Source organism: Bos javanicus, chromosome 18 (genome assembly GCF_032452875.1).
Source record: "Bos javanicus breed banteng chromosome 18, ARS-OSU_banteng_1.0, whole genome shotgun sequence".
Classification (NCBI taxonomy): domain Eukaryota; kingdom Metazoa; phylum Chordata; class Mammalia; order Artiodactyla; family Bovidae; genus Bos; species Bos javanicus.
The window spans coordinates 3739658-3764380 of NC_083885.1; the positions used below are offsets into that span (position 1 = coordinate 3739658).

The following is a 24723-nucleotide window of genomic DNA, read 5'->3' on the forward strand; positions in this document are numbered from 1 at the left end:
GTAGATGGTGCCCCAAAGAACTCTACTCATCCAGCTTACCAGCCCAAACCACACATTCTCCAAGGGCAAATACAGAGAAAAGTAAAAACACACCAGTAAAAACTGCACAATCTCTATATATTTTGGGTCCCTAAGGAGAGCATTGTACTTTCGATGTATAGAGTGAAAGACACTTTTGAACAATGATTCCCTCCAAGACAGAAGGAAATTTGAAAAAAAGCATCTATTTCTAAAGACTATGTAGTAAGTAATCTCAGGACGCATACCTGAATACAAGCGGGAGTTAGTGTGATGCTGTCAAGAGAGGACGTTATAGGAATAGAATTCTTTTAAAAGATGCTGCCTTGACTTATTTTGTGGTCCTGACTAGAGCCAGGTTAGTTCCCCTTCTTGAGCAGCTGGTTATGTCCAAACCCAGCCCCTCCCCTCACACCCTCTGTGGCCACTACACATCTGAACGGGTCACGCTGCAGCCAGGTGCAGACGCCTGGACATAGCCCCTGCTGCCCGGAGCCCCTTCACATTAGCCAGTCCACACGGAGCACACAACAGCTAGCTAACTCCTCCCTGCTCTGCATACGTCAGCTGCTCCCTTCAGCTTCAGCTACTCATCCTTTCTGGGACACACTTCCCTCCATGGTCTGCCTGGCAATCTTCTCTTTGAAGCTGGGAATAACACAGAGTTCTGCTTTTCCTTACTCAGACTGTCACTGTGTTGTCTGCCACCCAAAAGATTTTTAAATCTTATTAAAGCAGGTTGTTCACACAGATGTCTCCCTTTAGGCCTCACAATGCTATGCGCTGCACCATAATAGTAAATATTGTGTAAATAGTAAATAGTAAACGGACTGTCACCACACCCCCATTCCTAGATAGGATACAACTAGTGATGTGTTGGAGAACTGGCTGGGGTCGGAGTGAGTACTGATACGCAGAGTTTGCCAATGTTCATGGTTTAAAAACTCTCACTATGGCCAATTGCAAAGATGGCTATGTTTAATAATCATCTTGTAGAATTCCTGAAAGTGTAATCATCTCTTGCCCGTTGCTGCAAGCCAGTTATCACTGGATGGAACTCTCCATCACTTACTGTATTATTGCTCCCTGTACCTGCCTCACCAGTAACATTTCCCAGGTGTGTTTCCAGCATGCTTTTCACGTCTGTTCCTCCTGTGTGCTGTGCTGTGCTCAGTCGTGTCTGACTCTCTGCGACCCCATGGACTGTAGCCGGCCAGGCTCCTCTGTCCCTGAGATTCTCCAGGCAAGAACACTGGAGTGGGTTGCCATGCCCTCCTCCAGGGGATCTTCCCAACCAAGAGATCGAACCTGCATCTCCTTTGTCTCCTGCATTGACAGGCAGATTCTTTACCATCTGAGACACCAGGGAATAAGACTGTAAACACAGTCAAGGCAGGAATGATCCCTAGACCATTCTGGTATTCTGGGGCTTAATGCTGTCCCTCTTTCTCTAAGGAGTCTAAACATCATCAGACATTAGAGGCCGTTTCCAAGTTCCATGTTCAGTTCAGTTCAGTCACTCAGTCATGTCCGACGCTTTGAGACCTCATGAACCTCAGCACGCCAGGCCTCCCTGTCCCTCACCAACTCCCGGAGTCCATCCAAACCCATGTCCATTGAGTCGATGAGGCCATCCAACCATCTCATCTTCTGTCGTCCCCTTCTCCTCCTGCCCTCAATCTTTCCCAGCATCAGAGTCTTTTCAAATGAGTCAGCTCTTCGCATCAGGTGGCCAAAGGATTGGAGTTTCAGCTTCAACATCAGTCCTTCCAATGAACACCCAGGACTGATCTCCTTTAGGATGGACTGGTTGGATCTCCTTGAAGTCCAAGAACTCTCAAGAGTCTTTTCCAACACCACAGTTCAAAAGCATCAATTCTTCAGCACTCAGCTTTCTTTATAGTCCAACTCTCACATCCACACATGACCACTGGAAAAACCATAGACTTGACTAGATTGACCTTTGTTGACAAAGGTCTCTGCTTCTTAATATGCTGTCTAGATTCCTCATAACTTGCCTTCCAAGGAATGAGCATCTTTTAATTTCATGGCTGCAGTCACCGTCTGCAGTGATTTTGGAGCCCCCAAAAATAAAGTCTGACACTGTTTCCACTGTTTCCCCACCTATTTGCCGTGAAGTGATGGAACCGGATGCCATGATCTTAGTTTTCTGAATGTTGAGCTTTAAGCCAACTTTTTCACTCTCCTCTTTCACTTTCATCAAGAGGCCCTTTAATTATTCTTCACTTTCTGCCATAAGGGTGGTGTCATCTGCATCTTTGAGGTTATTGATATTTCTCCCAGCAATCTTGATTCCAGCTTGTGCTTCATCCATCCCAGCATTTCTCATGATGTACTCTGCACAGAAGTTAAATAAGCAGGGTGACAATTTACAGCCTTGACGTACTCCTTTTCCTATTTGGAACCAGTCTGTTGTTCCATGTCCAGCTCTAACTGTTGCTTCCTGACTTGCATACAGGTTTCTGAAGAGGCAGGTCAGGTGGTCTGGTATTCCCATCTCTTTCAGAATTTTCCACAGTTTATTGTGATCCACACAGTCAAAGGCTTTGGCATAGTCAATAAAGCAGAAATAGATGTTTTTCTGGAACTCTCTTGCTTTTTCCATGATCCAGTGGATGCTGGCAATTTGATCTCTGGTTCCTCTGCCTTTTCTAAAACCAGCTTGAACATCTGGAAGTTCATCGTTCACAGATTGCTGAAACCTGGCTTGGAGAATTTTGAGCATTACTTTACTAGCGTGTGAGATGAGTGCAATTGTGCAGTAGTTTGAAAATTCTTTGGCATTGCCTTCCTTTGGGATTGGAATGAAAACTGACCTTTTCCAGTCCTGTGGCCACTGCTAAGTTTTCCAAATTTGCTGGCATATTGAGTGCTGGCAGCACTTTCACAGCATCATCTTTCAGGATTTGAAATAGCTCAACTGGAATTCCATCACTTCCACTAGCTTTGTTCGTAGTGATGCTTCCTAAGGCCCACTTGACTTCACGTTCCAGGATGTCTGGCTCTAGGTGAGTGTTCACACCATCATGATATCAGTCGGGAAGATTTTTTTGTATAGTTCTTCTGTGTATACTTGCCACCTCTTCTTAATATCTTCTGCTTCTGTTAGGTCCATACCATTTCTGTCCTTTATTGAGCCCATCATTGCATGAAATGTTCCTTTGGTATCTCTAATTTTCTTTTTTTTCCCCCAGCTTCTCTATTTTATTTTATTTATTTATTTTAATATTATTATTATTATTATTTTTTACTTTAAAATATTGTATTGGTTTTGCCATACATCAACATGCATCTGCCACGGGTGTACATGTGTTCCCCATCCTGAACCCCCCTCCCACCTCCCTCCCCATACCATCCCTCTGGGTCATCCCATTGCACCAGCCCCAAGCTTCCTGTATCCTGCATCGAACCTGGACTGGCGATTCATTTCACATATGATATTATACAAGTTTTAATGCCATTCTCCCAAATCATCCCCCACCCCCACAGAGTCCAAAAGACTGTTCTATACATCTGTGTCTCTTTTACTGTCTCGCATACAGAGTTGTCATTACCATCTTTCTAAATTCCATATATATGTGTTAATATACGGTATTGGTGTTTTTCTTTCTGGCTTACTTCACTCTGTATAATAGGCTCCAGTTTCATCCACCTCATTAGAACTGATTAAAATGTATTCTTTTTAATGGTTGAGTAATACTCCATTGTGTATATGTACCACAGCTTTCTTATCCATTCATCTGCTGATGGACATCTAGGTTGCTTCCATGTCCTGGCTATTATAAACAGTGCTGCAATGAACATTGGGGTACACGTGTCTCTTTCCCTTCTGGTTTCCTTGGTGTGTATGCCCAGCAGTGGGATTGCTGGGTCGTATGGCAGTTCTAGTTCCAGTTTTTTAAGGAATCTCCACACTGTTCTCCATAGTGGCTGTACTAGTTTGCATTCCCACCAACAGTGTAAGAGGGTTCCCTGTTCTCCACACCCTCTCCAGCATTTATTGCTTGTAGACTTTTGGATCGAAGCTATTCTGACTGGCGTGAAATGGTACCTCATTGTGGTTTTGATTTGCATTTCTCTGATAATGAGTGATGTTGAGCATCTTTTCATGTGTTCGTTAGCCATCTGTATGTCTTCTTTGGAGAAGTCTGTTTAGTTCTTTGGCCCATTTTTTGATTGGGTCATTTATTTTTCTGGAATTGAGCTGCAGGAGTTGCTTGCATATTTTTGAGATTAGTTGTTTGTCAGTTGCTTCATTTGCTATTATTTTCTCCCATTCTGAAGGCTGTCTTTTCACCTTGCTTATAGTTTCTTTTGTTGTGCAGAAGCTTTTAATTTTAATTAGGTCCCATTTGTTTATTTTTGCTTTTATTTCCAATATTCTGGGAGGTGGGTCATAGAGGATCCTGCTGTGATGTATGTCAGAGAGTGTTTTGCCTATGTTCTCCTCTAAGAGTTTTATAGTTTCTGGTTTTACGTTTAGATCTTTAATCCATTTTGAGTTTATTTTTGTGTATGGTGTTAGAAAGTGTTCTAGTTTCATTCTTTTACAAGTGGTTGACCAGTTTTCCCAGCACCACTTGTTAAAGGGATTGTCTTTTCTCCATTGTATATTCCTGCCTCCTTTGTCAAAGATAAGGTGTCCATATGTGCGTGGATTTATCTCTGGGCTTCCTGTTTTGTTCCATTGATCTATATTTCTCCCTTTGTGCCAGTACCATACTTTCTTGATGACTGTGGCTTTGTAGTAGAGCCTGAAGTCAGGCAGGTTGATTCTTCCAGTTCCATTCTTTTTTCTCAAGATTGCTTTGGCTATTCGAGGTTTTGTATTTCCATACAAATTGTGAAATTATTTGTTCTAGCTCTGTGAAAAATACCGTTGGTAGCTTGATAGGGATTGCATTGAATCTATAGATTGCTTTGGATAGTATACTCATTTTCACTATATTGATTCTTCTGATCCATGAACATGGTATATTTCTCCATCTATTAGTGTCCTCTTTGATTTCTTTCACCAGTGTTTTATAGTTTTCTTTATATAGGTCTTTAGTTTCTTTAGGTAGATACATTCCTAAGTATTTTATTCTTTGTGTTGCAATGGTGAATGGAATTCTTTCCTTAATTTCTCTTTCTATTTTCTCATTATTACTGTATAGGAATGGAAGGGATTTCTGTATGTTGATTTTATATCCTGCAACTTTACTATATTCATTGATTAGCTCTAGTAATTTTCTGGTGGAGTCTTTAGGGTTTTCTATGTAGAGGATCATGTCATCTGCAAACAGTGAGAGTTTTGCTTCTTCTTTTCCAATTTGGATTCCTTTTATTTCTTTTTCTGCTCTGATTGCTGTGGCCAAAACTTCCAAAACTATGTTGAATAGTAGTGGTGAGAGTGGGCACCCTTGTCTTGTTCCTGACCTTAGGGGAAATGCTTTCAATTTTTCACCATTGAGGATAACGTTTGCTGTGGATTTGTCATATATAGCTTTTATTATGTTGAGGTATGTTCCTTCTATTCCTGCTTCCTGGAGAGTTTTTATCATAAATGGATGTTGAATTTTATCAAAGGCTTTCTCTGAATCTCTTGAGATAATCATATTGCTTTTATTTTTCAATTTGTTAATGTGGTGTATAACATTGATTGATGTGGATATTGAAGAATCCTTGCATCCCTGGGATAAAGCCCACTTGGTCATGGTGTATGATCTTTTATATGTATTGTTGGATTCTCACTGCTAGAATTTTGTTAAGGATTTTTGCATCTATGTTCATCAATGATATTGGCCTGTAGTTTTCTTTTTTTGTGGCATCTTTGTCAGGTTTTGGTATTAGGGTGATGGTGGCCTCATAGAATGAGTTTGGAAGTTTGCCTTCCTCTGCAATTTTCTGGAAGAGTTTGAGTAGGATAGGTGTCAGCTCTTCTCTAAACTTTTGGTAGAATTCAACTGTGAAGCTCTCTGGACCTGGGCTTTTGTTTGCTGAAAGATTTCTGATTACAGTTTCAATTTCCGTGCTTGTGATGGATCTGTTAAGATTTTCTATTTCTTCCTCGTTCAGTTTTGGAAAGTTGTACTTTTCTAAGAATTTGTCCATTTCTTCCACGTTGTCCATTTTATTGGCATATAATTGCTGATAGTAGTCTCTTATGATCCTTTGTATTTCTGTGTTGTCTGTTGTGATCTCTCCATTTTCATTTCTAATTTTATTGATTTGATTTTTCTCCCTTTGTTTCTTGATGAGTCTGGCTAATGGTTTGTCCATTTTATTTATCCTTTCAAAGAACCAGCTTTTGGCTTTGTTGATTTTTGCTATGGTCTCCTTTGTTTCTTTTGCATTTATTTCTGCCCTAATTTTTAAGATTTCTTTCCTTCCACTAACCCTGGGGTTCTTCATTTCTTCCTTTTCTAGTTGCTTTAGGTGTAGAGTTAGGTTATTTATTTGACTTTTTTCTTGTTTCTTGAGGTATGCCTGGATTGCTATGAACTTTCCCCTTAGCACTGCTTTTACAGTGTTCCATAGGTTTTGGGTTGTTGTGTTTTCATTTTCATTCGTTTCTATGCATATTTTGATTTCTTTTTTGATTTCTTCTGTGATTTGTTGTTTATTCAGAAGTGTGTTTTTCAGCCTCCATATGTTGGAATTTTTAACATTTTTTCTCCTGTAATTGAGATCTAATCTTACTGCATTGTGGTCAGAAAAGATGCTTGGAATGATTTCGATTTTTTTTGAATTTACCAAGGCTAGATTTATGGCCCAGGATGTGATCTATCCTGGAGAAGATTCCATGTGCACTTGAGAAAAAGGTGAAATTCATTGTTTTGGGGTGAAATGTCCTATAGATATCAATTAGGCCTAACTGGTCTATTGTATCATTTAAAGTTTGTGTTTCTTTGTTAATTTTCTGTTTAGTTGATCTATCCATAGGTGTGAGTGGGGTATTAAAGTCTCCCACTATTATTGTGTTATTGTTAATTTCTCCTTTCATACTTGTTAGCATTTATCTTACATATTGCGGTGCTCCTATGTTGGGTGTATATATATTTAAAATTGTTATCTCTTCTTCTTGGATTGATCCTTTGATCATTATGTAGTGTCCTTTGTCTCTTTTTACAGCCCTGTTTTAAAGTCTACTTTATCTGATATGAGTACTGCTACTCCTGCTTTCTTTTGATCTCTATTTTTATGGAATATCTTTTTCCAGCCCTTCACTTTCAGTCTGTATGTGTCCCCTGTTTTGAGGTGGGTCTCTTGTAGACAACATATGTAGGGGTCTTGTTTTTGTATCCATTCAGCCAGTCTTTGTCTTTTGGTTGGGGCATTCAACCCATTTACGTTTAAGGTAGTTATTGATAAGTATGATCCCGTTGCCATTTACTTTATTGTTTTGGGTTCGGGTTTATACACCGTTTTTGTGTCTCCTGTCTAGAGAATATCCTTTAGCATTTGTTGGAGAGCTGGTTTGGTGGTGCTGAATTCTCTCAGCTTTTGCTTGTCTGTAAAGCTTTTGATTTCTCCTTCATATTTGAATGAGATCCTTGCTGGGTACAGTAATCTGGGCTGTAGGTTATTTTCTTTCATCACTTGAAGTATGTCCTGCCATTCCCTCCTTGGCCCTGAAGAGTTTCTATTGAAAGATCAGCTGTTATCCTTATGGGAATCCCCTTGTGTGTTATTTGTTGTTTTTCACTTGCTGCTTTTAATATTTGTTCTTTGTGTTTGATCTTTGTTAATTTGATTAATATGTGTCTTGGGGTGTTTCACCTTGGGTTTATCCTGTTTGGGGCTCTCTGGGTTTCTTGGACTTGGGTGATTATTTCCTTCCCCATTTTAGGGAAGTTTTCAACTATTATCTCCTCAAGTATTTTCTCATGGTCTTTCTTTTTGTCTTCTTCTTCTGGGACTCCTATGATTCGAATGTTGTGGCATTTAATATTGTCCTGGAGGTCTCTGAGATTGTCCTCATTTCTTTTAATTCGTTTTTCTTTTTTCCTGATTCATTTCTACCACTCTATCTTCTATTTCACTAATCCTATCTTCTGCCTCCATTATTCTACTATTTGTTGCCTCCAGAGTGTTTTTTTATCTCATTTATTGCATTATTCATTATATATTGATTCTTTTTTATTTCTTCTAGGTCCTTGTTAAACCTTTATTGCATTTTCTCAATCCTTGCCTCCAGGCTATTTATCTGTGATTTCATTTTTATTTCAAGATTTTGGATCATTTTCACTATCATTATTTGGAATTCTTTATCAGGTAGATTCCCTATCTCTTCCTCTTTTGTTTGGTTTGGTGGGCATTTATCCTGTTCCTTTACCTGCTGGGTATTCCTCTGTCTCTTCATCTTGTTTATATTGCTGAGTTTGGGGTGGCCTTTCTGTATTCTGGCAGTTTGGGGAGTTCTCTTTATTATGGCCTTTCCTCACTGTGGGTTGGGTTCTATCGGTGGCTTGTGACGGTTTCTTGTTTAGGGAAGCTTGTGTTGGTGTTCTGGTGGGTGGAGCTGGATTTCTTCTCTCTGGAGTGTGCAGTGAAGTGTCTAGTAACGAGTTATGAGATGTCAATGGGTTTGGAGTAACTTTGGGCAGTCAGTATATTAAAGCTCAGGGCTGTGTTCCTGGAGAATTTGCATGGTATGTCTTGCTCTGGAACTTGTTGGCCTTGGGTGGTGCTTGGTTTCAGCATAGGTATGGAGGCGTTTGATGAACTCCTATCGCTTAATGTTCCTGGAGTCAGGTGTTCTATGATGTTCTCAGGATTTGCACTTAAGCCTCCTGCTTCTGGTTTTCAGTCTTATTTTTACAGTAGTCTCAAGACTTCTCCTTCTATACAGCACTGTTGATAAAACATCTAGGTTAAAGATGAAAAGTTTCTCCACAGTGAGGGACACCCAGAGAGGTTCACAAAGTTACATGGGGAAGAGAAGAGGGAGGAGGGAGTTAGAGGTGACCCGAATGAAATGAGGTGGAATCAAAAGAGGAGAGAGCAAGCTAGCCAGTAGTCACTTCCTTATGTGCGCTCCACAGTCTGGACTGCTCAGAGATGTTCATGGAGTTATACAGAGAAGAGAAGAGGGAGGAAGGAGACAGAGGTGTCCAGGAGGATAAAAGGGGGAATGAAAAGGAGAGACACAGATCCAGTCAGTAATCAGTTCCCTAAGTGAGCTCCACCGTCTGGAATACACAGAGATTCAGAGAGTTGGGTAGAGAAGAGAAGGGGGAGGGAGGAGACAGTGGTGACCTAGTGGAGAGAAAGGAGAGTCCAAAGGGGAAGAGAGCAGTCAAGCCAGTAATCTCGCTCCCAGGTAAAAATAGGTACTGAAGATTGGGTTCTTAAAGGTACAAATTTGATAACAAATACCAAAAAGCAAAGATTAAAATTCTAGAGGTTGGATTTTCAAAAATACAATATTAAAGAAAAGAAGAAGAAAAAAACACAAAGTCACAAAAGTTATTAAAATATATATATATAAAGTTTGCTTTAAAAAATAGTCTTTTTTTTGCAAAGTAATAGTAGGTTATAAAAATGAAAATTAAAGGAGTAATCAGATCAGATCAGATCAGATCAGATCAGTCGCTCAGTCGTGTCCGACTCTTTGTGACCCCACGAATCACAGCACGCCAGGCCTCCCTGTCCATCACCAACTCCCGGAGTTCACTGAGACTCACGTCCATCGAGTCAGTGATGCCATCCAGCCATCTCCTCCTCTGTCGTCCCCTTCTCCTCCTGCCCCCAATCCCTCCCAGCATCAGAGTCTTTTCCAATGAGTCAACTCTTCACACGAGGTGGCCAAAGTCCTGGAGTTTCAGCTTTAGCATCATTCCTTCCAAAGGAATCCCAGGGCTGATCTCCCTCTGAATGGACTGGTTGGATCTCCTTGCAGTCCAAGGGACTCTCAAGCGTCTTCTCCAACACCACAGTTCAAAAGCACCAATTCTTCAGCGCTCAGCCTTCTTCACAGTCCAACTCTCACATCCATACATGACCACAGGAAAAACCATAGCCTTGACCAGATGGACCTTTGTGGGCAAAGTAATGTCTCTGCTTTTGAAATATGCTATCTAGGTTGGTCATAACTTTCCTTCCAAGGAATAAGCGTCTTTCAATTTCATGGCTGCAGTCACCATCTGTAGTGATTTTGGAGCCCAGAAAAATAAAGTCTGACACTGTTTCCACTGTTTCCCCATCTATTTCCCATGAAGTGGTGGGACCAGATGCCATGATCTTAGTTTTCTGAATGTTGAGCTTTAAGCCAACTTTTTCACTCTCCACTTTCACTTTCATCAAGAGGCTTTTGAGTTCCTCTTCACTTTCTGCCATAAGGCTGGTGTCATCTGCATATCTGAGGTTATTTATATTTCTCCCGGCAATCTTGATTCCAGTTTGTGTTTCTTCCAGTCCAGCGTTTCTCATGATGTACTCTGCATATAAGTTAAATAAACAGGTGACAATATACAGCCTTGACGAACTCCTTTTCCTATTTGGTACCAGTCTGTTGTTCCATGTCCAGTTCTAACTGTTGCTTCCTGACCTGCATACAAATTTCTCAAGAGGCAGATCAGGTAGTCTGGTATTCCCATCTCTTTCAGAATTTTCCACAGTTTATTGTGATCCACACAGTCAAAGGCTTTGGCATAGTCAATAAAGCAGAAATACATGTTTTATAGAGGACTTAAAAATTAAAAAAAAGTTAAAAAAGAAAAAAAGAAAAGAAAAAACAAGAAGAAAAGAAAAGAAAAAGGAAAGAATGATCGTAAAAATAGTAAAAATATATCTAGGACTTTCTCTGGTGTTGTGGGCAGTGTGGGGTCAGTTCATTTTCGGATAGTTTCTTGGTCCGGCTTATATTTCTCAACATCTGTAGGCCCCTTCCTATGCAGTCGGTACTAACTACAGGGTTTTAATCTATTGCACCTGTCACTTCCAAGGCGGTTCCCTCGGTTTTAGCTTCTGTTTGCTGGTCTCTTCAGTGTCTGATTTTCGCCCTGACACAATGGGGCGGTGGTGGACACTTTTTTAGGCTCACTTGTTCAGTGGCGCTGTGGGGAGGGAGGGACGCTGCAGACAAATAACACTGGCGTGTGCTCTTAGTGTCTCAGCCACACTGGGCCTGTGCCCCGCTCACGGTGCGTGCATCCTCCCTGCCCACACAGCTCAGGCTCTAGGTTGCTCCACCAGAACGGTCCGAGGCCGGCCCTGGGCTGCATGCACCTCCCAGGTCCAAGCCACTCAGGTTCAGGCACTCGGGTAGTCCTCAGAGGCGCAGACTCCATTGGGCTTGCGTTTTGTGCCCTTCCCAGCTCCGAGCAGCTCAGGTGATGAGGTGTTTGGTGAGCGCGGTCACTGCGACTTACCGCCTCTCCCGACCCTGCTGCTTGGTTTTCTGGGTGTACAACTGGCGCACCTTCTCAGGTGGATGACTGTCCAGGACCCCAAGAAGTCTTAGTAAGCAAGGAAGCCTGCTTGTAGTTTGGTAGATAATGTCTCTCTGGGGCTGCGATTGCCCTCTTCCGGCTTTGGCTGCCTGTCACCGGAGGAGGATGGTCTGCAGCCGGCTGGTTCTATTCCGCCCTTTGTTCTGTGCGTGGGCCTGGCGGTGTCTTAGGGCTTTTCGCGTGGTAGCTATCCCACAGTCTGGTTTGTTAGCCCAGATTAATTGGCTCTGATTTCCCTCGGGGGAATTCCGCCCAATCCTTACTCTAAGCAATGCAGCCCGCGCCTCCCTGCCCAGCCCCCGCTTGCTAGTGGCGGGCGCAGGCCTCTGCGCTGCTTCTCCTCTGGGAAAGTTGCCATTGGGCTCCTAATCTGTGGGTTTTAATTATTTACTTATTTTTCCTCCCTATTATGTTGCCCTCTGTGCTTCCAAGGCTCAGCACAGACTCGGCAGTGAGAGTGTTTCCTGGTGTTTGGAAACTTCTCTCTTTTAAGACTCCCTTCCCGGGATGGAGCTCTGTCCCTCCCTCTTTTGTCTCTTTTTTTGTCTTTTATATTTTTCCTACCTCCTTTCAAAGAGAATGGGCTGCTTTTCTGGGTGCCTGATGTCCTCTGCTGGCATTCAGAAGTTCTTCTGTGGATTTTACTCAGCGTTTAAATGTTCTTTTGATGTATTTGTGGGGGAGAAAATGGTCTCCCCGTCCTATTCCTCCGCCATCTTAGGACCGCCTCCTCTAATTTTCTTGAAGAGATCTCTAGTCTTTCCCATTCTGTTGTTTTCCTCTATTTCTTTGCATTGATTGCTGAGGAGGGCTTTCTTATCTCTCCTTGTTATTCTTTGGAACTCTGCATTCAAATGGGTATATCTTTCCTTTTCTCCATTGCTTTTCTCTTCTCTTATTTTCACAGCTATTTGTAAGGCCTCCTCAGACAGCCACTTTGCTTTTTTGCATTTCTTTTCCATGGGGATGGTCTTGATCCCTGTTTCCTGTACAATGTCACGAACCCCCGTCCATAGTTCATCAGGCACTCTGTCTATCAGATCTAGTTCCTTAAATCTATTTCTCACTTTCACTGTATAGTCATAAGGGATTTGATTTAGGTCATACCTGAATGGTCTAGTGGTTTTCCTCACTTCTTCAATTTCAGTCTGAATTTGGCAATAAGAAGTTCATGATCTGAGCCACAGTAAGCTCCTGGTCTTGTTTTTGCTGACTGTATAGAGCTTCTCATCTTTGGCTGCAAAGAATATAATCAATCTGATTTTGGTGTTGACCATCTGGTGATGTCCATGTGTAGAGTTTTCTCTTGTGTTGTTGGAAGAGGGTGTTTGCTATGACCAGTGTGTTCTCTTGGCAGAACTGTATTAGCTTTTGTCCTGCTTCATTTTGTACTCCAAGGCCAAATTTACTGGTAACTCTAGGTGTTTCTTGACTTCCTACTTTTGCATTCCAGGCCTCTATAATGAAAAGGACATCTTTTTTTGGGTGTTAGTTCTAGAAGGTCTTGTAGGTCTTCATAGAACCGTTCAACTTCAGCGTCTTCAGCATTCCTGGTCAGGACATAGACTTGGATTACCATAATATTAAATGGTTTGCCTTGGAAATGAACAGAGATCATTCTTTCATTTTTGAGATTTCATCCAAGTACTGCATTTCCAAGTTCCATGCAGTTTGAAGGTAAATCACAGTCTGAAGGCAAATCGTTACTCAGCCGTGTGTGGGCACTGAACATACTAGTTCTATGTGCTGACATGGCTGTCTGCCTCTCAAATTAAGGACTTTAAACATACAGTGAGTTTAACCTCACTGAATTTGCTCTCCCAGTGTTAGATGGTTGTAACACCTAGAAATCAACATAATTAATATAGGTGCCATCCATTTACATTATATTCTTGTTTCTCTGTGTTTTTTTTTTTTTTTTTTTTTACCATTATGGAAAGTTTTGTATTTTGGAAATTTGACTTTCTGAAGTTTCATAGAGGAATAGTCTTACTGGCATTGCTAGTTCATTAACAGATGTCTAATGAATTCTTTGCTCATTTCTCTTTTTTCTCTTTTCACAAAAGGAGCTGGTGGCTGGTCTCCACTTGTGTCAAATAAATACCAGTGGTTGCAGATTGACCTTGGAGAGAGGATGGAGATCACTGCCGTGGCCACCCAAGGGGGATATGGGAGCTCCAACTGGGTGACCAGCTACCTCCTGATGTTCAGCGACAGCGGCAGGAACTGGAAGCAGTATCGCCAGGAGGACAGTATCTGGGTATGTTTCTTTAACAGAATACATGGCCTCTCAGAGGAGGAAGCATGGTCATTCCTACAGACAGTTTAAGAATCTCTTAAACTCTGTTTAGAATCAGAATCTTTGGACTTACTTAGAAAACATTTTCCAATGTATTAATATTCATTTTCCAATACATTTTATGGTTTAATTTAAGAAAATACTAAAAGTAAACTTATTTCACAGAGTCCTAAGAAATTGAAGGAAAAAACAATCTCATTAGTGCTCTAAATAGTGTGAAGATTAAAGGAAGAAACCAAGCCTGTATAAAACATTTTTTGTTTAGTAACATAGCAGTTTTGCATTGCCTTTATTTAAGGTTGGCAAAAAGAATTTTTTTTGTTGTTCTGATGACTCTGAGAAATATGAATTAATGTCTCCCTAGTATATAGAGGTTTTTATATATAATATTTAGAATATTTATATATGTCTTATACACACATATATGATTTATATATAAACCTTTCTGTAGTCTTTTCAAGTGTTAAAATGCTGTGTTTTGTGGACAGGGCACAGCTGTTACAAGGGAGACTGACCAGGAGGCAGTTTGTAATAAAGTGTGTGGTATTTGTAGTATAGTTGTAGTTGACCGAGTATACATGAACACCCAGTGGGAGAAGGAAGCTAAAGAAAGTTTGCTTGCTGGTGAAGAAAGGACTTCTCTTTTAGTGTAGAAAAGTATTGGTTTGGATTTTATGTGGGCCAGGGACAACATACTGAAATCAAAGAACTTTTTTTTTTTTTTAAATTTTCCTCTGACTGAGCTGCTGGAACCAGAGAAAATGAGTAACTTAATGAAGCGTTGTTCTTAGCACACAGATAATTTGGAGGCCTGTTTGGGCACATAATGATAATTTTCTTTGATCAGTCAACAGCCTGTCTTTTGAAACTTCCTAGAACTCCGTGATACATTGTAAACTCATTGAAGAAAGGGACTGTGATTATTCACCTTTGTATCTCTGAAGCACTTGGTGGTCATTCAATTGCATGTTTATTGATGTAAGTTGAATTGAGAAAATGTAGCCCTGCTCTTTCTCTAGAGAGAACGACTGTTAGGCTGGAAGTTTTCTGTAAGCATTTTCAGAAAACCTGCCTTAAAATCCAAAGGAAGTTGAAGTTATGTATAACAGCAAGAAAAATTGGATATTACGGTTGAATTAATCCCATGAAAACCATTCAAACTGGGGATAAATTAAACAGTAATTATGAACCAATAGCTGTGAAAGCCTAATGAGGTATTTTTTTAACTAGGTGTTTGGATTATCCTTTACTCTTTTCTTCTAAATAAGCTTTGGATTTTAAACTAGGTAAGTAGTGGCTAATATTTAGCTGTATTAAGTAAGATGTGTATTTTGACATTTTTTAGAGAGAAAGATTAACCATGAAAATTAATTGTTTTCATGGATCAAGCTTGAGGAAAGCCAAACCTGGACAGTGCTGTTCGTCTTTTTCATTTACCTTGTAAAAAGCGAGGTGGTCAGGGTGCATTAGTGACATGAATGATATCCTTAACTAATCCAAACCAATCAATGTAAAGACAGATGGTATCTATCACAGTTACTTGGCTTGGTAATATCGTTTTTAGACTCTGACTACAGTCAGAATGGACTAACAGATTTGGGAAGGACTGGACTATAATTTTGGATATGGTAAAGAAAGCAGATGGATAACTGAACGTCAAGATCAAAACTGAGACTTGCCGCTGATGCCATGACCACACATAAAATAGATAAGGTTATGGTGTAGGTAAAACAGCTTCAAATCTTCAAACATTGTCAATAAATGTATAAACACACATGCGCGCGCACACACACACACACACTCATGCTGTCTGTCCATCCCAGGTAGGCTCATAGTTCTCTCTTTACCCTGTAGTTACTCAGGTTCCTCCCTGAGGGAAGCCCCCCTCTGTGACTCTACAATAGCAACACGGGCAAAATGAAACATGGTGAATTGTAACCTGGTTCCAGGTTGTTTAAAATGATCTGGCACAGATCACTTTAATGTGGGTTTTTTGTTTAGCTAAAGACCAATTTTTAATTGATGTTCGTAGTAAGGAATTTGACTCTTTGTCACATTTAGCACATCTGTATTTTGTAACTTTTTTTTTTTTTTGCCCATTATGGGTAATGTATCCAGATTATACAAAACATGACAATTTTTTTAAGCGCTTCACAGTCTGCTCCAGATGATACAAATAAATCTGTGGAAGAGAGTTAGGGAACCCATAAAGCATTATAGGAGAATGTGATGGAAAGAGGAAGAAAAGGCAGTTGTTACAAGTTTAGAAACACATAAAATAAAACCCATCAACATGGATAGAAATGCTGCCGTGGGGATTCCTCATTTCCTTCAATGTATTCTCTTCGAGCACTAGAGAGAGCAATGACTTCTGTACACCTGAAAGAATTCATCAAATGCCCTGCTGCTTCTTACAAATAATCTTTAAAAAAGAAAGGCAAAATACTTCATTTGTTATCTTTACAGCCATGCATATACTTGATAGAACTGTAAATTTGAGAGAAACATATTTTTTAAAAATTAATTTTTGGATAAAACTTATAGTCCAGTGCCCACAAATATAATTTATACAAAGTACTCTTTCTAGATGGCATATAAATATTTTGCAAAAAATAGAGAATGCAAACTGCTGTAATTGTTCCTCTCGAAGACAAAACAAAATTTCTCAACATCCACAGTCAAAAGACTTTTCAGCCAGTTTATTGTAAACAATTGGAAAAGGAAGTGTGAAGTATAATTTTTGCTCATCTAAGAACAATTTCTGGAATTTCATAAAACTAACATCTTATAAAATTATTTTAAGCAGAGTAACATGTGCAGGAACTTTACAGCTGAATTATACAAATTCTCTCTTTTACACTGCAGACGATAAGGGCAAGGGATGGGATGGCACTAATTTTATGAATTATTTAAGGAAATATGATTATTATGCACAATGAGGCTTCCCTGGTGGCCCAGACAGTAAAGAATTTGCCTGCAATGCAGGAGACTTGGATTTGATACCTGGGTCAGGAAGATGCCCTGGAGAAAAAGAATGGCTACCCACTCCAGTATTCTTGCCCAGAGAGTTCCATGGACAGAGAGGAGCCTGGTAGGCTACAGTTCATGGGGTTGGAGTGTATTATGCACAATATTTCAATTGTATCTCATTTTTCAAACAAAAAACCATAATTTCGTATTAACATATTTCTGAAGTTAATATAACTTTTTTTAAATTAAAAGTGTTGAGTGTCGTGGTTTGGCTTTGGCTAGTGAAAGACACGGAGGCCCCCATGACGTGTATAGTCAATTAGACAAAAGTATCTCCTGTCACCATATAGTCACAGCATTATTATCACTGTGAATGATTGAGTTGTCAACTCTATACCACCTGCAAAGATTTTAACATGTATTTATGTCCAGTCAAATAAATAAGTGGCTGGGGTCATTTAATAGAAAACCCAATGAGGCAGAAATTCAAGTGAGAGGTGTGTGGTAAGTCTGGTGGACTCCCCACTTTGTGAGGTGCAGCTTTCCTAGACCTTTCCCTATGTTGACCTTTCTCCTATGTTATTCTAGTATTCTAAGCCCACCACATGTGTGGTGATATAAAGTGTAACAGCACTGATGCCCTGTATGTCAACATGTCAAATCATCAAGCTTAATGCCTTGCAATCCTTGGCTCAGAACTTGGGCAAATGCCTGGAGAGTGCTTTAAGCTGCTTCTGCTTTTCAACACAGCCTCTGCTTGAGTGCCAGAAAGATGTTTTTTATTGAAAGTCTATATGATTAGTCTGTATTCCCAGGGACTCTCCTGTTTGTATTTCTATTTAACTTGGTTCTCTTACTTTTGGAAATGATTAACCTAGGAGTGCCTGGTTGGAGGTGGCTGCATTGGGGTTTTTAATGTGACGTTGGTCATAAATCAGAACAATTAGTCTGCTGGGTGCCTTCTCAATCAAGCAGCATGTTTTATTTCACCTCGTCCCATCCGTGCCCATTCTGTAACACGTTATGTCAGTCCCTTCTCATAAACTTCCTGGGCTCACGTAAATTGGAACTTTACATGAATATGTAATATACAAAAATATATATTAACCCCTGTAAACTGTGGGAACACATATGCATTGAATAAGATAAATGGCAACGTTGCTTCACATTCTTCCAATTGATCTGTCCCTAAGCAAGCAAAATAAAAGTAATTTGAAGAGAGTGATTAGGGTCAGCAGATTTGATTTAATGCCCCCTTCAGAGCACACAGTCACATCCAGTTTATCCTCAAAGCATCAACCAGAGGATGGCATGTTTTAAAACCACTTTACAGCTCGTGTCTCACATTCCCCCACGTGACAGTTCAGGGACGAGACACCACCCTCTTTTCTCCCCTCTTATCCTTGCTGTGATGCAGCGCTGCAGATGTCTGCATCTGACTCTTCTCATTCCCCAGTCCCAGGAGGTACATTTGGAAATCTCTCTGGGAAGCGATTCTGTCCTTCTGAAGTGTTTCTTTATTGCTGCTTAAGACGCAGTCAGTTAGGTCTTCTAAAAACTAATGCATGAGCGTCTCTTTCGTATTTTACATTTTTAATTTTCAAACTTACCACACATAATCAGAGAAGAGGCTAGAAAAATATATAAAGGTAGAATGGAGGAAAGATTTGGCATTGATACAATATATTCCTTAAAAATCTAAGAGAACATCTTATTTTTTAAAAAAAGATAATTCAATAAACTCTGTGCCTAACAATAAAATTAATTTTTAAAACCTGTAATTTATCTTTCTACATATAAAAAACTAGGTAGACAACATAAAAGGAAAACATATGCTCCACTTAAAATAGAACTCCCAAATGATAAATATCAAGGGAGAAAGTAAAAAGAAATTATGAGATTTATGAAGATAATATTTAGAATATTACTAATGAACATAAAAGAAGATGATTAAATGTGAAGACATATCTATTTGAAATAGAAAGCAATACACCAGCAGCAGGTCACTTACTTAGGCAGATTTTATTAACAGTACTTCTGTGCAGCCGAGTACTGGATGGCCATCAGAAACAGATGATGTAAAAATACACTGGCCATTGCTGCAGTGAATTTCAAAACCAATGGAAAATTTTCAATTGAAGTGTCATTTGATACTGAAGAATAAATCTTAAGGACTGAGGAGAAAGAGATGGGGACAATGGATGGAATATATGTCAATTTATTAAAGCACAGGTAAAGATTGGATTTATATGAAGTTTCAAAGGGGATAATCTGAGACTGAGAGAAATGAAGGGCAGCAGAGAGGAGTGGATAGGAAACAATCCAATTATTGATTTTTTTTAAAAAAAACAAACATAATGTCTATCTCCCACTTGTTAGATGAAATTATCTTGTAACAGTTATTGATAGTACCAAGCCTATGGGAGTTATCAATATGTAGCATCATATATTATTTTTAATATTATTTTAGTAGTTTATATATTTATATTTTACAGTGGTTGGATGGCATTTATATGTGCAACGTGTCATCTAATCTTTGATCATAAAATAGAAAAACACCACATTTCTGATACTAAATTGGTTTGTGAGTCAGCACTCGGTCAGAAAATCAGAAATTACTCTCGGCATCTGAAACTGCAAAGTCATTCTAGAAAATTGGTTACAGGTAGTGGAAAAGCTGATCAAAGCAAATCAGGTGTGAGGTGGTGCACCCTTCAGAGCCCAGCAGCAGCAAGCAGACACTGTAACTTCTCAGGAGTGGAGGGATAATGAGAAGGTGGTGTTTCTAGAGCTTGTAGCTGACACTGTTCAGTTAGTGCTAGAACCGTGGCAGGGACTGTCCAATGGAAGATTCTGGAAGCAAGGCTTGTCCATGGGGAGCAGGGGCCTTGAAAGAGGCTCAGCCACTACTGAGAAGCTGCCTGAGGCATTGAAAGAGTGGGGAGAAATATCCAGGCTCCCCCTTCCTCTCACCTGTCAAACTCTTTCTGCCCGGCAGGAAGCTTGCTCGCACAGGACCTGGGACTGTCAGTCTCCATCACTCAGCCTTCCTGTGGCTCAGAATAGAGCAGGGAACAGTGATACATGGCTCTAAGGGAAACAAGCACAGCCCTAAGAAGCTACGTTGTTCCTAAGGAAGTCTCACCTCTATAAACTTTTTCCTACAGAATGAGGGAGAATTCAGGTACTTGCTGAGTAATTTAATCCCTCATTCCTTTCAGTAGTAAAATTGCAGGCTTCTCCATCAAGAAGGTTGATCAGTAATACTTTGATACGGAAGGAATTGAGATGTCTACAGTAAGTTCCCACCTTGTTAGGGTGGCTTAGTGCCTGAGTCATGTCTGACTCTTTTGCGACCCCATGGACTGTAGCCCGCCAGACTCCTCTGTCCTTGAGATTTCCCAGGCAAGCATACTGGAGTGGGTTGCCATGTCCTTCTCCCAAGTTCCCACCTAAGTTCATGTTAATTTAGCTCTCTTTCCTCCTGTCAATACTGATGAATATGCAAAGCTAGGGAAGAACAGTATTTCAACCGGAATTCATGGTGTAGATGAAATCATTGGTTTAGTGTCATTTTTTATACATAATCTACTGTAAGGCAGGAGAAAACCATAAATTATGAATTCACCGTCTTGTTGTTTATCACAGTACGTACTGAAGACAGAGTATAGTTTTGCCTTCTGTGTGGGAGAGAGAGCATTGCTGTGTTTCTCATCAGACATTCTATAGCTGAGTCCAGGACTCCCCTGCAGAGGATCAAGTAGAAGGGTGTATCTGTGGATTAATGCACGCTGTTGTTGCCTCTAGGATGGGGCTGTTGCACACATTTGTTGTGCAAACACAGCCCACTGCTCCTTTATTGAAGTGTTTCTGCTTGCCTGGCAGACTGGGTGGCCACATCCCGTCCCGGATCTGGCACGTTTCATTGGCAGCTTCTTCATGTACCGCAGCTTCTGTCTCAGACACTTAGTTGCTGCTCTCAGGACATTCCCAAGGTTTCTTGTGTTTTCAGACTTCTCTTCTGGGCATGCTCTTCAGTTCTGTGAGGCCTGCGTCATCCCTCCCAATGTAGGGCCTTTCAGGCACTTACTCTAGTCCAGCCTGCCCCATCGCTTTTCCAGTCGTCACCAACTCATCTCTAGAGTCTTTTCCCAATGGCATCTGCCATTGTGTTATTTCCAGGAAGACTTTCTGGAGAATTTTGCCTAGTTTGTATAACCTTAATCAGCTGAATTTCAAACTCATTCATATATTTTTCATTTGCTTTCACTCTACTTATACATTTTCCTTTCTTCCAGATTTTACATGTGACAGAAATTCCCAAACACTGCTGGCTAAAATGCATACTGTACCTACTGAATTCCTAGGATACAGGAGATAGTCCAAGGAAAGAGTAAATGTGATTGGAGAGAGGACCACCGTACTGTTTTGCTAATGTGGTTTAGAATTGATATTAACAAAAGCATAATGGTAAAAGGAAGCACTTTTGTGATTATTTACTTCAGACCCAAAACCCACTGATCGGTGATGTTTCTGTTGGTTCACAATGCAGAGGTCCTGCATGTTTACTGGGTGAGGGTGCGCGTGTGCTTGTGTGTGCGTGCTTAGTCGCTCAGTCATGTCCGACTCTGTGTGACCCTGTGGACTGTAGCTCACCAGACTCCTCTGTCCGTGGAATTTTCCGGGCAAGTATACTGGAATGGGTTGCCATTTCCTCCTCCGGGGTATCTTCCCCACCCAGGGATGGAACTCATGTCTCCTTTGTCTCCTGCATTGCAGGCGGATTCTTTACCCACTGAGCCATGGGGGAAGCCCACTAAGATGAGGGTATCCATCTGATATTTTGTATAAGTATGTAAAAGAAGAACTCTTAGTCATAACCAGGACTTGAGCCATACAGCTTTATCCATCCACATTCCCAATTGCTGTTAGGAGTCCTGCTTCTGAGCTGGTATTGTCTCAGATTTTCTCTTTATATTATTATCTGCCTCTTACTCCTTTCAGAAATGTCCATAAAGAATAATCCTTTGGTTGATTTAGAAGAGCCATGCTTTCGGAAAGTGTTAGGGCATTTGTCCAGAAGTAGCCATGAGGATGAAAGGAAGAAAACACGAAGCAAAAATGCTAGGAAGTATTCTGCAGAGCTGTGTCTATAAATCAGAGAGATGCAGTTCAAAAGAAATCATATTTGATTTGTATTCTGCAAATGAAAATTTTATTTGGCTTTGAACTCCTATCTTCCCTTCCGTGCTTCTTATTGTTATTATTAATCTCTCATACTGAAAGGTTGTCTTCCTTTTGGAGCCTTGAACATTTTAAGTACTTAATAACAGGGTTCTTTTTCAATAAGAGAGAGAGAAGAGAGAAATTGCTAGAGCAGTGAAAAGAGATCCTCGGGGAGCAATGGCTTTATTACAATATGTCAGAGTCATCATGAGCTGGGGGTGGGTGGGGAATATAAGTTTCAGAGAAAAAAAGCTTATATTTATTTTAGCAAGTTTGTGGAAAAGTTGCAGAAAATAGTCCTAAGAGCCACAAAGCTATTATGGTAATGGCAGTTCCATTTTTATACTCTGGAATTCAAAGGTAAAAAAAAAATTTTCCCAATATGTCGCTTTGGCATATAGATTTTTGATCCTTAGATTAGAATAAATATATAAATTAATTAAGCTTACAGTGCTATTTATGCTTTCTTTAAAAATTTGCATGTCAGAGATGACAGATAAATACAAAAACTAAATTGGAAAGAAATTGGTCTTTTCTATGTCTCCCTCTTGGTTTTTTTCCATAAAATCAAGCACTTTGGATACATGAGCACACATTGAATTTCCATATGATTCCTCTAAATTTTTTTGGTTTGTACTTTTAAATTCTTAGCCTTCGAGTGTTTAATTTGTCTGAACTGCATAACGTATACACTTGACTATAGCACAAGTTTTTAAAAAGACGTTTTCACAAATAAGGAACTGTAATTTGTATGATTAGACCAGGTATGTATGTATTTTCATGAAATATATTCCTTCTATTTATTTCTGTTTACTCTCTGCTTAGAACACCGCATAGGGCTTTTCTGCACTGGAGTCTTCCGCCCCGAGGAAATCTATACAGCTTTTCACATTGGGCCACACATGGCTGTATCCTGCCTCCACTCCAGGAAAGTCCCTGTGAATCGTCCTCTCCCCTCCTCTCCTCCGTTGAAACTCACCATCCCCAGGCTCTGGATTGAAAGCAGAATAAACATGATGGGCTCTGATAATCCGGGACAACTGAGGCAAATGCCATCAGCACACAGTGGTCTCAGTTTCTGTGCACATGCCCAGGACGGCTTTCTGGAATCCATGGTACTATTTCTCTAGTCTGGGCCAAGAGTGACTCGGATAGTTGGCGTGTCAAATCAGGTCCAGTTCAAAGTACCAAAGTACTTTGAAAATACTACACCAAAGTACCAGAGCTGTGGCACGCAAAAGGAAGAAGAGGGCGCAGGCTGTGGATGGCAGTAGGAAGTCATCTCTGTTACCAGGCCACAGGCCTTCAGATGCAAGCACCATCTCTAACAGCTGTGTGACTCTGGACAAGTTGCTTTTACCCCCTGCAAATTGCAATAATAAATGCCTTAAAGAATTTGTACGAGGGAGGAAGGAAGTGGGGTGAGGGGAAGGAGGAAGGGACTTTTGCAGAATTAAAATGCAAAAAAAAAAGAGAAAACCTATAAAAACTCATGCAAAAGTTTTTTTTTTTTTTTTAATATAAATACCTTTATGAACTTAGCAAAGAATCAGGTGAAGACTAGTGTGGATTTTCAATCTGCCAACAATGGTGCCATTTTAAAGAATTCAATAGTCAGCACTTAAGTACTTAGCTCACAACTACTTAAGGGCTTTGTTCTTGTTTAGTTGCTAACTCATGTCTGATTCTTTGTGACCCTGTGGATTGTAGCCCACCAGGTTCTTCTATCCAGTGATTTTCTAGGCAAGAACACTGGAGTGGGTTGCCATGCCCTCCTCCAGGAGGATCTTCCCAACCCAGGGACTGAAGTCAGGTCTCTCGCATTGTAGGCAGATTCTTTACCACTGAGCCACCTGGGAATTGGAGAAGGCAATGGCACCCCACTCCAGTCCTCTTGCCTGGAAAAATCCCATGGGTGGAGGAGCCTGGTAGGCTGCAGTCCATGGGGTTGCTGAGAGTTGGACACGACTGAGTGACTTCACTTTCACTTTTCACTTTCATGCATTGGAGAAGGAAATGGCAACCCACTCCAGTGTTCTTGCCTGGAGAATCCCAGGGACGGGGAGCCTGGTGGGCTGCCGTCTCTGGGGTCGCACAGAGTTGGACACGACTGAAGCGACTTAGCAGCAGCAACAGCAGCAGCACCTGGGAATCCCATATAAGGGCTAGAAGGGCTGAGATCTTAAGCAGCAGCTTTGAAATTTTGTGTTTTTACCTAGAGGCAAAAATGAAATATCCAATACTTTAAAAAATAAAATAAATGAATAAAAGTACTGCTACTGCTGCTAAGTCACTTCACTCATGTCTGACTCTATGTGACCCCATAGACGGCAGCCCACCAGGCTCCCCCATACCTGGAATTCTCCAGACAAGAACACTGGAGTGGGTTGCCATTTCCTTTTCCAATGCAGAAAAGTGAAAGTGAAGTCACTCAGTCGTGTCCGACTCTTAGCGACCTCATGGACTGCAGCCTACCAGGCCTCCTCCGTCCATGGGATTTTCCAGGCAAGAGTACTGGAGTGGGTTGCCATTGCCTTCTCTGAATAAAATACTAAGTGATTAAAAAAAAAAAAAGCCTCACACAAAATTAACAATAGATCTGAGGTTATCAGCAATTCAGCTAGGAGGAGATTGAATGCAGTCATTTTTAGGAGAGGAACCATGACAAGAAGGAGGGAAGCTGTTGCTGCTGCTGCTAAGTCGCTTCAGTCATGTCCGACTCTGTGCAACCCCATGGACGGCAGCCCACGAGGG

The 24723-nt window shown here is 40.7% G+C and overlaps 1 protein-coding gene across 4 annotated transcripts in view; it reads left to right on the forward strand.

Moving 5' to 3' along the window:
* Window positions 1-24723, forward strand: part of CNTNAP4 (contactin associated protein family member 4) — a 313027-nt gene that overhangs the window by 81658 nt on the left and 206646 nt on the right. For all 4 annotated transcript variants that reach the window (XM_061386803.1, XM_061386801.1, XM_061386802.1 and 1 more), the window contains exon 3: window positions 13541-13734. In XM_061386803.1, the coding sequence (XP_061242787.1) occupies window positions 13541-13734 (194 nt within the window). The remainder of the gene's footprint in view (window positions 1-13540; window positions 13735-24723) is intronic.